Here is a 17033-nt window from a genome sequence, read left to right on the forward strand (position 1 = left end):
GCACATTTTAACTAACAAAAGTTAATTTTGAAAGTCAAATGTTAAAGAAATTAGAAATATATGTTATTTTTATCTCATCCCATTGTCTAAGGGAAAAACTATCTGTTATACTTTTGTTATCCTCTTCCTTCTCACAGAAAACCCAGGCACATGCTAAAAAGGGAGGCAAATGTCCTGCGGCAACTTTGCTCTCATGTAACCAGTCAGCTTCCTATGGGACACAGTGGTTCAGTTGAGAATGATATAAAGAAAGTTTTTCAAATGCAGCCATCTCACATGCATTTCTCTTTAGTGAACATCTTGAAATATAGGTGCTTATCATAAAATCACTCACTGTATATATGCTGAGCTGCATTTCAGCATATTACTATAATCAATGTAAAATAAAGTCAGAACTCCTGTATCTTATTGGCCAGTGCCTTCTGTGCAGTTAGGGGTTTGGCAATATTTTTCAAGCCCTTTATTAACGAGCTACAAAATTTAAAATTCAGTCTTGAGATGCCACAACCAATTGAAGTTTGGAACTACTTGTTTAACCAAAGGAATAAATTTCTATGCCTAATAATAGGCTTATTTGTTTTCTTCGAAATGTATTAAAGGGTGAGATATTTTTTTCTCTTGTATGCTTTTTAGATTGCAGTGCTTTGTCATAAGGTTAACATTAATGAAGTCAAAGCAATTTTGCAATCAATAGGAATGAAAACCTATAGTGCTTGGTTCTTTTCTCACTTTGCTTGTGTGACTGCACTGGCCTCACTATAATAAATTTTGCCAGAGTAAGGAAGACTAGAATCAAGCTCTCCAATTTTAAAATTTTGTTTGGTGTTGGGGAGAGGGAAGGGTGACTTCTGATTTTGGAAAACAGTGTGAAAAAAATGAAGATACTATGCACCTTCACCTTCAAATATCAAAACAAGTTAATGTCTCATTTAAATATTGGCATGGACAAAGAATAATTAATGTATTTTGTATGCTTATAGCAAGAGAACAAAATTACAGCCTCTCTGTGTTCTCTGCACACATATATATATGCACATATGAATACCATTTGCCAGAGGCATGTTTTAGGATCCTGAAAAAGTGTTTACTTTGAAGCACAGCTTTTTCAAAGGAAAATGCAAATTTTTTACTGGTACTAACTCAGAAAAACATTTTAATTATTTTATATTTTAATTTATTTCTTATTATTTAAAAGGAACATTAATACTTATTGAACATATTAGTACCAAATATATCACATGATCATTAATTTTTCATGTGGTATAATCAAAATCTTTTGATCATAATTTGAAAATTTCCATCTGTTGCAAAAATAGTAGTAGTAATGAGAAGAGAGGAGAACACAGGTAAGAATCATAAGGAACACTGATGGAAACAGTCCTGTAACTGGCATGACAGTCCTCTGTTACTTGGAACTTATTATGCATCTGTGACAATGTAGAAGAAAGCTTCTACTAAACTAAAAGTACATTTCCAAAAGAGGTCTCAAAAGAGTAGTTTTCACAATGCATTTGAATGTTGTCTCATGGCTTGAAAATTAAGCAGAAAATACCCAGAAAACTCTTTAGCTTGGAACATAAACCTGCTTAAAGCAACACACTGAGTTCTCTGATATTTCTCTTGATTTTCCTTGATCATCATGTGTCATTTTATCCAAGTTCTGATTTATTGGTACTGCCTCTTTCCCTTACTTTGACAACAAAGGCTTTACAGTTCTGTGCATTACAACGTATTCAGTGCCATCTGAGAGGGTAAGAGGAAAGTCATATTTTGCATGATTTTTTTCCCTTTCCACTACTTCTGTTACAGATCACTGATGGAGTCAGTGTCCTGAGCTAGATAGGCCTTTGGTCTGACTTACTAAAGCTGACCCTATACTCCCAGCTTCAGGGAATTGTACTATAAAATGCCTGAGTAGTATTTAGTTGATGGACAAAATATTAGTTCTTCTTCTGAGACCCTTAAAGACTTTCTTTACTTTTCAGCAGTTTGGATGTTACCCAGTAAACAATAATTGATTTCTAAAATTTTTACGGAGGGGGAAAATAAATTTTGGTTCACTGTGCAGCCAGAAATACCTCTTTTAAAAATTCAGCAAGCTTTTGATTGTCGCTGCTTCAGTGGGAACTGCTTCAGTGCTTCAGTTCATCAGCGAATTAAAGGTCTGACATTCAGATTCAGTTTAGATCAATTACTCTTCTCCATTAATTTATCCAGTTGTTGAGATATCTCATACAGGTACTTCTAGCTTTTTATTATACAAACACAGGAACACTATACCCCTTCACTTTTATAAAACAAATTGCTTGGGATTTTATATTCATTGTACTCTATCGTTAGTATAAGATGGGGGAAAAAAAAATCCAGATCATTATTTAACTCTCTTTTGCTTAAACGTAGCAACATTGCAAAAAAAAGGATAGCACAGAGAAAATCATATAGGTCATAGAGTGAATGCCAAGATTCGTATTTTGCTTTAGTAGTGTAATCCCTTTGATGCATAATGATTTAATTTAATACAAAAGCATGTTCTGCTTTCACCTCTTCTTAGGACATTTAACTTTGAACTACATTTATGCAGTATTTTTAATTGCTTTGAGAAATCAAAGCCAGCCAAGGAGTGTTTAGAATGATTTAAAGTAACTTTTGGAGGAATCATCTCACTAATTTTTCCCCTTAATAGTCTGGACAGGATTGCAGACATGATCACAGAGGTGAAGGGAATACTTTCTAGTCATGACAATTCTTACATGTTTTAATTTTCAGTTGCAAGCCATGAAACCACATTATTCAAATCCTTGTGGTATTTTTCAGTTCAGTGGTTAACAATCTATCTTACTTTTTTATGGGTGCCTTGGAGTGGTGGCATACTCATACCTCTCAGTATTTTGCACTTAACCTAGCCAGACTCTGTTTCTTCTTCGTGAGGAGAGTGATTAAGAAGAACTAGGCTGGACATCTGCTTTAACAAACCTTTTGATGAAACCTTTCTTGTAATAGAGCAAAACCCAGTGATTCTCTGACAAAGGCAACAGTGATTGTTTTCCAGCTACATCAGTGACAAGGTCTGAGGGCAAAGTCAGTTATGCTGACCAGTTACATCAGTGACAAAGTCAGAAACAGTCTTTGGTAGTAAGGAAGGTAGACAGCTCTTTAGTTTAGTGTTAAGGTAGCATCACAGAGTCTATTTCCTTTAATAAATATCAAGGTTTGGCATGGTGGAACAGAAGCATGTAGCTGCATAAAGAGCATTCACAAAGATGATGAATCCAAAGTCTTGATAATGGCAGATGATGCAATATAGGGCAGTGGCCAGAAATTGCAATTTGAGAGATTCAGGCTGGAAATTACGGAAAATTCCACCCAGAGGTTAGTGCAGCACTGGAGCAGGTTACTTAGAGAAGCTGTGCATTTTCATCTTTGGAGATCTCTGTGACTCAGTTAGGCAAAACTGTGGCTGACGACATCCAGTGTTGGCGACAGTCCTGGTATGAGTAGGAGGCCAGACTAGACACCTCCAGAGGTACAACCGGGTGGTTCGTGCTCCTGCAAACTGTGCAACTTCCAAAACACAAATCTACTGACAATACATTAAATGATAAACATTTCATTAGAACTACAGTTTGTACTGTGATTTTTTGACAAGTTTGTACTCATGTATAAATGATTTATTTGTTACCGCTGATATAAAGAGCAGGTAAAATCACATATTTACTAACTTGCACTTATCTTTTAAATGCCAGTAACCACACCAAATACTTGTATTTTCCTCCTTTATATATATATAGATTTAGATATAGATTTAAGTATTTTGGATATATTAAATAGCACATCTTATTGCATACTGAAATGCTCCATGACCATTTCAGGATAGTTGATATGACTTCAGTGTCAAAATGTTCTTGCCTTTAAAGATTAGTGCCATATAGTTTACTTTCAGTGTATTCCAAAGCCTGTTCATAGAAGCAAGAGACGGACAGTTGACAAGAGTTCTTAGAAGCAGCACTGGAAGAATGCTACCTGATCTGTCTTCTATTCCTGTTCAACACAATTAAGCCAATGGGAAGTGAAGGAGGAATATTACCTCCATCAAAGTAGGAGATGTCAAAAGGATCCTTCAGCTAAGTTCACATGAGTATTTCCAAGTATCAAATTTGGTGCGTCTGGCTCAGGCTGTAGAGTATCTTTATTAAGAACTTTATTAGGAAAGAAATTTAAGACAAGATCAATTGGAAGATTTCTTCTCCTGAAGTATGAAAATCTGGTTGATTTTGTGCTGTTCAACTCCTGGTGTTTCTAAATCAAGACTGTGAGCCATTTTAAAAGGTATGTTTCAGAAAAATCCATCTTACTGGCTCAATACAGTAGAAATTAAGTTAAAAGGTACTTAAACTCTGTGTTGTCTGTGAGGCAATTTTTAGATGATGCAGGGCATACGTTAGACATAATGATCCTTTCTGTGCTCAAATTCTGTAACTCAGCATTATTTTCTAGTAGTGCTGAGCACAAATAAGTGAAATGTAGAATTTAACACGGCCACATAAATCACTCATTTGAACAAATGAGCAGCTGTTCAAAGCTGGGTTTTAAGCAATGCTGTCTCATTTAGATTTTATCTGTAAAAAAAATGTTTCCCTGATTTGTTCCCATATCAGAAGATTTCTTCTCTCTCTCCCTAAAACAAGTATTTCATGTATTTCTAAGTTATTGTTTTCTGCAATAATAGAATCCAGCGATGGGTTGTTTCATATTTTTTTCTGACATTATGCACTATAGAGGTAGAAGGCTTTTCCTGGCTTTAGGGGAAGTGTTTGCACTCGGCTGTTAGGCACAGGACACTAAATCGTAAAATTATGTGCTCAGCTGGAGGGGAATGTAGTAGTGATCACAGCCTTTTCTACATGTTCCTAGAAAGTCCAAACAATCTGAAAATTACCTTGTTAGAGTTGCCAACAAATGTACCAAACCAGGAACAATTTCTGCACTAGCCTCCTGCTCTTGTTTTTTTCTGTGATCTTGCTAGTTTCTGCCTTCATCTGTTCCTCCTTTTGTGTTACCTCTGTTTGGAACTGGGCAAATTGGACCATTCCCAGTAAAGGTTTTGTATTGGTTATTGTACTTTTCCTCCGGTTTATCTAGCTGTCTAAGGTGCTTTGTCCTGCCTGTTCCTATCTGTCTCCTATACAAGAGATCCTGCTACCCAGCTACCTTGGAAAACTGTAGTTACCTTTCTGGCTTACAGAAAGGTACCTTATTCTTCAAAGTATATCCTTATCAGTAAAAATTACATTATTTTGCTCTCAGAAGCACAGGCTAAGCCAGCTGTTTGCTTTCTTCCTTTCTGCAGTAATTTTCATGCGCAATTTAAGAATTCTTCTGCCTCGCTGAACAGCAAGGCCAGTTTTAAACTGAGCTGACCTGTTGGACTAACTCATTTTGTTTCCTTCTTCTCAGTCCACTAGTTGATTCTCCTGTATATTCGCCACGTTGCTCTCCACCCCGGGAGATCCCTATTCCCGTTGTTTCTTGCTTGCTGTGCTGCTGCACTCGGGGAGCAGAGGGAAGGAGGCTGTGTCTGGGCAGCACTGCCTGCCTTCTGCTTTACCTCCCGCATTCTCAAGGCCTGCGTGGTGATGCGACTTGCCTGTAGATGAAGTTTCATGCCAGTTTTGTGAACGTAAGACCTGCTGTACGTGCTGTGCAAGTCTTGTTGCGTACTGTGGAGAGACAGTGGCCTCTCCCTGGCATGAGGCAAGCGCTGTCATCCAGCCCATTGAGACTGGGCACTTCTGTTCCTGTAGAAGCCATGGGCGCCCTTCTTAATCTTCTATGTGAGACAGGTTTCCAAGCTGAAAGATGAAGATTTTTAAGATAGGCTTTTAATATACCTCAGTATTTACACATGTCACATTTGTTCCCAAGAACACAGAAATTCCAAAACTACAGTATTTTTCCCATTAATTCACCACAGTTTTGCACCTGGAGAGTTTCTACTATTTGCCCATCGTATTTTGTGATTTTTTTAAATGTGGACTATTTGCAAAGGAGTGATACAACTGGTGCACACTTAGGATGAATTTATTTCTAAAAATCCATTTTCTTGAACAAGGAGGAGTAGGTTCCTCACTCAGAAATCCCCAGACTTGCCAGTTGCCCAGAAAAGACTTGTCCCTTTACTTCTTTCCAGGGTTAGAATGAAACTTCCTCTTCTGGCCTCCCATTGTTTTCCTGAAAGCATAGACCTTTTTTTTGATGAAAAACCTGCCAATGATTCTCTCAGATCCTGATCGAATTCCTCTGAACTAATATAAACCATCATTTCTGAGGCAATACAGATTACATTTCTGCAGGAAAATTCACAGCCCAGTGTTCTGCCACACCAGACAATCAATGTAATCACGGGTAGGCTTTTCTATGGGGATGAGCTACCAAAACTTGTTCCAAGCTCCTCTCTCTGCTTCAGCAGGCAGTTTCCAGCACTGAACACCTCGTCCTTGTTGAGCACGTGATCCAGCCTTGCAAGGCCTGGCAGTACCCCTGATGCTGCTGGCGAGCCAGTTTGCCTAGAATGGTTACTTACAACTGATGAGGCAGGGCAGATGCTGAGAGGTATGACAAGCCTTTAAGTCCTCTAAGTCATCCTGAAACTCACAAATGTTTGTGAAGTACAACCACAGCTCTTGTGATTGCCAGAAAGAAACAAAACTTTTATTTGTCTCTGGCATATGCATTTTCAAGAAGGAGAAGACAGACTAAAACCACAGGGTGAACAACCCACCCAGGCCATCATCAGCCTTTCAAATACGCTTTTAATGTTCTCACTTTTTTTACAAAGCTGTACTGCAGATGCACAGGAAACCTGAAGAAGTCACAAGATGCTATAGATACGGACACAGCACTATTGTCGTCCTATACATATACTCTGCTGCAAAACAGTAATTTGCAGGGTTGTGAATTACTCCATAGGACCTTTCTTGAAAGGTTTATGGCACAGACAAGAGGAAAATTTCCTCGTGCCCAAACAAAGATGTTCCTAGACAAGGGAAAGTTGGACTCATGACTTAGCAATTGTGCCAGTGATGCAAGATAAGCATATTATAATTAGTTCAGTTATTTTCCATTTACCATGAATAGGGACAGCAGAATTTAAATAATGTCAGCTGATACTACCCACTTCTTTTGCAGTAGCCTTTCATGTTCCCAGTATTTCCAGCTGGGACCGTGGAATTTCTTTTGAGAAACCAGTTGACAGAACTACAAACCTACTCACTTCTTTTATGCAATTTACTTTACCCTGAAGGAATTGCATTTTGTCCCTTCCTGATTTTCGTTTCTACCTGGATAAATATGAAATCACCCAGAAACGGTGTTAATAAAGCCTAATAGACGGTAAAGAAATGAACAAACATATCAGGAACAGTCTATTTTTTTTTCAGGTGGCTCAGTTTCTTCCCAGGGAAGTTGAAAAGCATAGTTAGAAGCAAGGAGAAACAGAATAGGAGAAGAATTTGTGTTTACCTTTCTTAAAGTGAAAAGGAGAATAATAAAACCAGACTGCCCTTATGGAAGATGTGTTCAGTCCTTGAGCCAAAGGAGAATATTATTTACAGGAAAATGGGCAGGAGTTTGGCCATTTTTCCAGAAAAAAAGAAATCCATTTTGCAAAACAGACAAAGAGGCAGACTCGTTTCTTGACAATCACAAAATTTTATGTTACAGTCTTATGTCTTTTATAAACTGTATAAAATACCAGTCCTGGTAAGAAAACATTCTCTTTTTCTTACTCTTACTAAATTTATGATAACTTGTGTCATGAAAAATATGTTGCAGCAACTATATCATTCAGATAGCCAGTCTGCATCTACCTGAACAATTCGTGCAGCACAAGAGGAGTGGATCTGTAAAGAAAAACAATGGTACCAAGGATCCAGCTCCACACTGAGTGCTTATGTCAGTTTTTACTTTGCACTGCCTCTAATCTGGCCCTGCACAGGCTATCCACGTTAGCTTCACAGTACAAAACAAATCCCAATAAAGGGGACAGCTGAGATACTCACTTTAAAAACACACTCCTTATATGAGAACTGTCATGTAGATATCGTCCTTGATGTGTAGTACCTGGAAACTAAGTAAACTGATGTAACGTCATACAAATTAATCCTTGAACAATCTTTCCTGACAACAAAAGCAGAGAAAAAGTTTTTCCACAACAATATCAGCTTATGATTAGTTGAGGAATAGCTTGAAGTTCGTGTATGTTGGCAGGGCAAACACTTTCCCACTGAAAAAGATAAGTTATTCATATATGACAGCTTCACAGATGACCAGTAACGAATTTCCTGGTTCACAGATCTGACGACAGTTAGATTTCTAAACAGGCCTCCAGATTTTATTCTTTTTTAAGTCTAGTATAAAACAATACTGATGTTGGGAAAAAGGCCAAATATGTCACATCTAAAAGATAAGTAACATAAGATAAGAAAATAATGACATCTTTTTAATAATAGATTGTTACAAAGTCTTGGGAAATACATCAAAGTCAGAATTGTTTTAATGACTGTTTCATTTAGGCATTAAATTGATTTCATTACTTTTGAATATAATTGAGAAAATGTTACATACTGTTGAAGATGTCAGTAAAATCCAAGTTCTCTATTCAGAAGTGTAAAATATTTCATCCTAGACATTGTGTGATTGAGATGGCAGTGCAGAATTTAAAATAGGGACTTTACCAGTAGTAACTGTAATATGCAATATCCTTCTTGCTGAAGGAAAGCCTATCCAGAATTTACTCAGTTATATAACTATTTCTGAGAAAGGCTGCTGAGAACAGGAAGCAGGAAAGAAATTTAGGTTAACTGCATGCATCCCATTGAAACTGTATTTGTTTTAAAGCTAGATTCTATGTGTAGATTGTTTACTCTTAGGTTTAAAAATATCATCTACAAGAACTCTATAACAGAGAGTAAGAAGGTCTCTATAGGAATGTAAGATTTCACAAGTTCTTTTGCTTGGGCCTGTTGGGAAAAAAAACCAAATTTAATGGATGTGTTTCATTGTTTATTTGAAAGAAATGAAGACACTGATACAAAATCCATACGTGACGTTAAGTCATGTGATACTGATTTGATTTTGGCCCTGACTTTGATCACTGTAGTCTGCACACTGGGTATGCAAGACAGAGGAGTGATCACACATTACAACGCTGAGGAGAGAATGAATTTTTAAGTGCTAAATATATACAGCTCATCACCTGGCCAGACTTCAAAAGGAGCTTAATAATCCTTCCGTTGTAGTTTACATCTACATTTCTATTTGTAAACATTCGTGAAGACTTTCTCTGGCATTTCTCTACTTTTTAAAGATTGCTAAGTGACAGATGCATTACTGCACAGAATTGAATCTTGTAGTCTCTACTCAGATAAAACTTAGATTAATTTCCATTCATGAGCTGCAGGAGTGCACTGGCTGTCATGCACTGGTGAATGGTATTTCAAGTAAATTATGATTCCTGACATGGGGGTCAGTAATCTAACAAGAAAGAAGAAGATATGATCCTTTTAAAGTGCATTTGTCCTCCTAATGTTCTGTTAATGGGCTGTCTAAGGCTAGGGTTTGCTTCATTGGGAAGAGCTATTAAGTGTTTCTGTGCAACAGTGCCGACACCTTATAAAGAATTTCTGTACTGGGCAAATTGCTGATATTAATTCTGGAGCACACGAGCACATCTTAGAGGATGATTTATTATTCCTTTCTTTTTGTAGGATAGCTACATACAAATACAAATTTCTTTGTACTTGCTCATCATTCAACTTCACTTGGCAAGCTATTTCGTGTTGTCTTTCACTAGAAGTATTCATAGTATGACTTCAGTTGTGGTTGTCCAACACCATTATCATGGTCTGACAAAGGCGGAATACATTTTACGTGTGTATTTTAAAATATGGAATCTAGATGTATTTTCTATGGCTATTATTCATTCACTAAGAACTACTAGTTATATACTTAGGGATAAAACTGCAGAAAAGATTAATGTGTCTCATAAATAACTAAAAAGTACAGAAAAACATACTCCCATACTTTCACAATTGCCAAAAAGTGCAGGTTTTATGTATGAGAATATATTTGAACATACATTCAAGCTGATCTTAAGCATGAAATATTCCTTTTCTAGTTAAATGATTTACTAGGTGACAATGTACATACATGCATACAAAAAAATGAAGGCACATCCTGTCATGTCTTATTTGGCCACCTCATAAGCATATTTCTGTTTCTGGGATGGGGAGGGCACATACTCCTCTGACAACTTGTATAGAGACATATTTTGGCTGAAGAGCATCTTTAGACAGAGCTCTTTCCTGACGGAAGAAACGGGACAACACGCAACGATCAATGTGATCCAAGTGAAGCCATTTATTCAGGGTTCGTTGTCTGCTTTTATACGTTGCTTAACCTTAGCCCGCCTTCAATAGCCAACTTCCCAATTTGCATAGCACAACAGAGTCGTTATAACCTTTTATAACCTTGAGGACCCTGGTTATGGCTTCCCAACTCCTCCCAGCCACAGTGCTTGGGCTGCTCATTGTATGCTGCCACCCAACACTTTCCAGTGATACACACGTACCATATATATATCTGATAGAACATGATTTTTCCCACCGTACCAATGCTCAGGAATTAGTTGGGAAGTACAATAATAAGACAGTTTTAAGGAAAGAAACCCTCCAGTTTGAGATATGCTTCCAGCTGGCTTTCCAAACAACTACCAGTAAACTGCCGTTGTTGGGAGTGTAAGAAATAAATGCTTGAAGGTAACTTGCAGGTGTTTGTTTGACCAAATTCTCATTTCAAACCAGCATTTTTTCAACACTTAGGATCTTGTTTTGATAACTGAAAATGAATAAACTGCCTTATTAATATGAGGTTTGAAAGAGACACAAAAAATTAAGCTCTTTAACTTCTGAGGCAGAAATGTAAAACATACAGATCTGACTTTCTAGGACCCTGTATGGTGCTGGGCAGGATGATGTGATTTACTTGCCCTTGCAGCACGCCTGATGAGAAAATGTGAATGTTTTTTTGGACTTTAAATTCTATGAAAGAAAACTTGAAATCCATCATTTACCTGTTAGGTAAAACAGGGCTTCCTGCTGAAATCTGTGACATTTGATTTGCATGTTACCTCTTCAGTATAGTTTCTCCTCATTCAGAAGAACATTTGCTGAGGAGCCATCCAGTGGGATGATTCCAGCAGCTCTGCAGGACTGTCACTGCCAGATGCAAGCACTTCTGTCTTCAGCCTGTGTTCAACAGCAAGACATGCAGTAAGCAGTGTCCTGCACTGCTTACCTACACACAGCCTGATCTAGACGAGCCCTCACTGGTATGATGCCTGTTCTCCAACTCCTTTGGTCCATCTCCAAGACTGCCAGCCAGGCACAGTTTTGTTTCTCAAATTTTCTCAAATTGATGCTTCTTGACGAGGGAGCTGGACCACAGCAATACAAGCAATTGAAACAGCAATTCTTAGACCTGTTTGCCTGAGCTAGCCAGGTAAAGTTTGTAAGCTGTCGATATTTTTTTTGTCTTGAAATATTTGTTTAAGAAAGGCCTTTGTGACTTTGACAGCCGTATATGTGTTAATGCCACACTGCCAGAAGTCAGCCATCTGGACTTTTTAATCTGGCAGGTAAACAAACGTGCCAGGCTCTTTGACATCTCTCAGATTATTGCTGATCATATGAACATTAACTTTTCCAAAGGTGTCTCTTTGCTTCATCATATTTCAAATACTCCATTAATTGTGTTTTCACATGTTTAAATATTTATTTTGACCTTTTACCTCCTGGCATAACCTCCTGGCTTGTCAGACCAGCCAAATCAAAAGACACTGATGTGTTCTGAATGGCCTGGCTGCTTGTATAAACATGCTGCATAAACAGTTCTTGCAGAACAAAAGAGTGAGTCTTCCTCTGTACTGTAGCGAGTCTTTTTGTCCGTTTCAGATTATCTACACAGGTAGGGGCTGTGCTGAGATACACCAGCTGGTTTTCCAGCCTTCACACCCCACATTCTTGCTCACATCCAGGGCTTTTTCCCTCCACCATGAGTAATGCTGAAGTAAGACCAACCCCGTGTTTTTATCTGTTTGATGTGCAGGTGCCACTGCTGGAGTACCAACTCTTCTCCTGGTCCTGGTGGTGCCTACCCTGGGAATCCTCGCCTGCTTGGGATTCTGAATGTAGCTGGGTTTACCTTGTCCTCCAAATAACACAAAGAACTCCCTTTGAAGTTGAGGACCACGACTCTTCTTTGATTCCTGTAGCACCATCCTAAGCCAAATAAATTACACTTTAAAATAAATTACCCTACCAATTTCCTATGAACTTTAAGAGGACTGAGGCATCCAGGAACTCCTTCATGAAGTAAATCAACTTTTGAAAGGCTAAGAAATATTTTTAACTTGTTCCAATATGCCTTATGAAACACTTATGCTGATCTGTGACAGTTGCATGATTCGGTCCAATGGGGCAAGTTACAGTGTTAAAACCCAATAACATAGGCTGTACAGTGAAAGTAAAATCACCATACGTAGGTGCTTTAACTTGAATAACAAATTGTGAAATATAATAGAGATTGAAATGTTGATTGTATGTGATAAATGTAAGAGTACTACGTCTGTCTGTACTATCCTATATGTTTTGTGTACTGCATATTTTTGAATGGCCCCATCATCATTTATTGGGATTACTGGTTTTTAGAGAGACAGTCAAAGCAAAAACATTTTGTTTTTTTAGAGCTGTATTTCTTGAGGCTGTTGGATAGCATTTGAAGGACTTGAAACAGAAGTCAGTGATGAGGGATTTTTTTATTTTAAAGATGTTCAGAACACCTGACACATGCACGCTCAGCTTAAGGGAATTTACCTGTACTTCACTGACACAAGATTTACCATATTCTTTTCTTAAAACAATTCTGTTGAAAAATTCTGTTATGGTCGTTGTTGCTGATTTTAGAAGTGAAAGGTCAGCTTTCAGGGAAGCAGTGTAATGCATTGGTTTTGATTTATTATTATTACTGTTATTATTTTTAAGGTAGCAATATAACACTTAGGAGTTTGGAGATGTCGTCCATGTTAAGATCAGCCAAATGGACCGTGAAATGGTAGGAAACGTATGTTATTTTTTAAAATTAAAAGATTTAAAATACTAAAAAAAGGTGTACAATAAATGGCAAAAACAGAGTAGCACAGTAAAAAAATAATATTATATTTACATTTTTATGCTGCAGATGCCAGGTGTTACCTTCTTGTAGTGAAGGTGGACATTTGGGAGAATTATATGCTTTTTCAAGAACTTAATATTATTCTAATGTTCATAGTGTTGTAAATAAGAGTTTTAAAGTTCTGAGACTGTCTCCCTATTTGATAGAGTAATGAATGATCCAACTGTGTGTTAATACATGGAAGTCAGATCCCAACTGTTAGTTGAATCTTAATGTTTACTATGGCCTTTGCAAAATGGGAACTCTATTAGAGATAGAGAATGTTTTTGTTCTGACTGTGTCTAGAGTGTTTAAGTGCTGGGGGTTTTTTGTTGGTTTGTTTGGGTTTTTTAAGTTGTTAAAGAAATGCACATTCCTTTCATTTTCCATGTTGTGCTGGGAATTAGTTTGAGTGTGAATGTTGAAGAAACACAGTGTTATTGAATCAGCTGGCTCAAGTAATAGTGCAATGTCTGATGCTTCAAGAATTATAAGCTTTGAATCATATTTTATTAGCACAACCTTGCTAGCTACTTAGAAATAGATTTTATCTTTTTAGAACTAATACTGTAGAGGTCCATCATAATAATATTTACATGAAGCAAGAATAGGTGTATTAATAATTTACACCCCCTCTTTTATTTGTACAATTTTGTACTATATATTTACATGTAAAAGTGTAGAGTCTTCATTAAGAAATACCAATAATACTGTTTTACTTTAATTTCAAGTATTTGTTATAAGATGAAAAATTTTTAAATAGGTGAAAGTGATAACTTCCCTATAGAGAAATGTCAGTGTGTCAAACACTACTGAGTTTCACAAATTGTATAATTATTTCAAAGAGAAATGAGCTGTCTTCATACATAAGAACCTAATATGCTGTAAGCCTTCTGTAAAAAGAAATTGTGGTTTTTGTGTTTCATTTGGTTTGGTTCTTTTGCAGTATGACTCATTTTTATATAATCTACAACAACAACTAAATCTTTTGCCAAATGCATGATTGCCTTTTACTTTTCTAACACATGGTGTAAAAAGCAAAACTGTTTAGTTTGTGCATGGAAATTACCTGGGAAGGAAAACCACTTCTTTTTTTTAGATCAATACCACAGATGAGGTAGGTCTCACATACTGATCGGCTAGTTGGAGATTTTTCTGTATCACATAATTGTGTATATTTGACTGGGACCTTCAGTTTCAAATTGTTGTCAAGAAAAACTAACTGATGTATCATCTGCTTTAAAACGCAAGGTTCTTTATTAAAGTTTATATAGATAGACATATTTGTTGTTTCTTTATATTTCAGGAAACTTGATATTACTATGATTTGATACTGATGAATATTGAACTGGTTTTTTAGTTACTTTTTATCTTTTTTTTTTTCAAATGAGTAGAGCAGGACTGTGCTTTGTCCTTTTTAAGAATGAAAAGTAAATTACAATTAAATAAATGTATTAATGTTACTCAAAATATAACAATTGTCTTTTTAATTTGAACTTTCTAATTTCATAACAGCCATGTGGTCTTCTGTCACAGTAAAGGTGTGGATGGTATGAGGTCCTTTGTGTCCCTGCCCTACCTTCTTGTGAGTTTTGCTGGAGTCAAAGAGCTTTTGTCTTATAAGGGTGGCTGTTTTGCTTTCCTTACAGGTGATATAGATAGAAAAGTTTTCCTAATGTCAATGACAGAGAGAATCCTGAGACCTCTTCAGAAGTTTTGGAAGCAAGAGTTGACCAAGCACAGTATTTTTTCAGGTAATATTTTTTACTGCAGTAGATATATTACAAAGACAGATGGACGAAATGGCAGTGCTTCATGCTGATCACTTTGTGTGATCACAATAATTTCAAGAGGTAACATAAAATGAAACTTTCTGAGATACTGCCTGCCTTTGAGGGGTCAGGCCTTAAAACACACAAAATGTGGCATATAAGAAGTTGGTAGAGCTGATGGTCGTATTGCAGAACTTGATTTCATTTCAGAGATATCAAATGAGAAGAGTTGATAAGAGAATGTGTTCCTCATGCTCTACATTTAAAAGACTGTCTAGTCAATCGGAACAGGGCTCAGACCTCAGAGGAGGAGATTGTCACTGCTTTGATTAGGTATGTATTGTACTTATACCTTGGTCTCTAAGAGAAATAAGGGTTTCAGTCTCTGTCTGCCAGTTCTCTGCTAATGATTTCAGACCTATTGGGTGATGGCAGACAAATCCAGCAGCTCTCATACTGAAGAAAAACATAGTCTGAGAAAAAGGTAGAGATTTAAATTAGGAATTTGAATTGAAGGCAGCTGCACCTTGGTCACTGGTCTTACCTGTCCGGTTTGGCCTGCCAGATGCCCCGCCAGCAAACACCTCAAAGCCAGGTACACCTCGCCTTGCTCCTGCCTTACCCAGGGGCTGGACAGCATGAGGAGCAGCTGGGGGGAGGCCTGAGCACACAATGTGGCAGGACATGGAAGCTGCGATTGTCACAATGACAGAGCAAGGAGGGGAAGAGTGGGGCCTAGAACATAAACCCCTAAGAGAAAAAGATTTTTATTTCCACTTTTCAAAGAACAACTTGTTTTTCTTTGTGAGACTTCTTTGTTTCCAGACTTCAGAGCCTCTAGCTACAGAAGGTGATAAAAAATATGCCTTTAAATAATAGTGACCTGGCTGAAGACCAGATCTTGCAGACTTGATCTGCCTTAGCATTGCATTAAGATACACTTCCTGTTGGAATTAAAATTAAAATAACAGACATTAGTTAATAACCAAATACAGTCCAGTAATGATCTTGAAATATATTCAAATCCTATTGCTTGGAGATTTTATTTATTTAAATACATCACAGAAATGTGTGTCTTTCAGTTTATGACAGCACAATATGTGGTAAGTATATTCCTTTGGCAACGGTATAAATTACTGTAGTTTCTAGCACTTGTGTATGTTCCATCTTTGCACATGTCATCCAGCTGAATCTTTTCCCAGTGTTAGGATGTTGGCCCTGTATGGGAACCACCTCCTTTTTGCACAGAGCAGTGAGGTCTTGCAGAGGAAGATTGCTTCTCTACATTTCTTCTAGAGATGATCGACTTTTCTTTAACTTTTTTACCACTAGTTCCTTTTGCTTTGTCATTTTAACGTTATATGTATTTCTAAAAACAGAAGAATGGACAGAGAGCGCAAAAGTCCGCATGAATGGGAAATAGAAAATAAAGTTTACGTCTCGAGCAGGAGTAGCACTGTCTTTTCTTTTCTTGACAGACTAACATGTTTTTCTTTTACCTGGATGCCAGTTAACCAAGACTGCTCTAAAGGATATCCTTAAAAGACACATAAAAATTGTTTCTTTCACCTTTACTGATCCTTAATCTGATCTACTCTCCTGATTAATTGGATGCTACTGGAAATTATGCCAATTTTAGTTCCCCAAAACACTTGGAAAACTCATGAGTTAATGTTCACAGGCAACCCCCAGTGAACAGTGATGAGTAAATTTTTCTGGTCTATATTTAAAGAGTCTAATAGTTGCTTTAAAATCTGGTGCCTTTGGTCTTTAGTGTTTTGTCTCAGCCACTATCTGTCTGCTTCACAAAAAGGTATAAAATTGTTTCTCACACAAAAGAAGGAAACAGAAAAGGCACAGTACCTTTGGATTCCTAGAGGGATCTGTTTCTGAGGATTTGAACCTACTGGCTTCCCCCTACTCATGGCAAATTGCAGTGTAACAATACAGCCCTTCTGTATTTTAATATTAGTTTTGGTCATCCCTAGGGACTAG

General features: G+C 37.2%; 1 protein-coding gene across 2 annotated transcripts in view; it reads left to right on the top strand.

Moving 5' to 3' along the window:
- CNTN1 (contactin 1) overlaps positions 1 to 13221 on the top strand; it is a 167447-nt gene extending 154226 nt beyond the window's left edge. For both annotated transcript variants that reach the window (XM_069851723.1, XM_069851732.1), the window contains one exon: positions 12163 to 13221. In XM_069851723.1, coding sequence (XP_069707824.1) covers positions 12163 to 12242 — 80 coding nt within the window. In that variant the 3' untranslated portion in view covers positions 12243 to 13221. The remainder of the gene's footprint in view (positions 1 to 12162) is intronic.
- The last annotated feature ends 3812 nt before the right edge of the window (positions 13222 to 17033 follow it).

This window comes from Phaenicophaeus curvirostris, chromosome 1, assembly GCF_032191515.1.
Source record: "Phaenicophaeus curvirostris isolate KB17595 chromosome 1, BPBGC_Pcur_1.0, whole genome shotgun sequence".
NCBI lineage: Eukaryota > Metazoa > Chordata > Aves > Cuculiformes > Cuculidae > Phaenicophaeus > Phaenicophaeus curvirostris.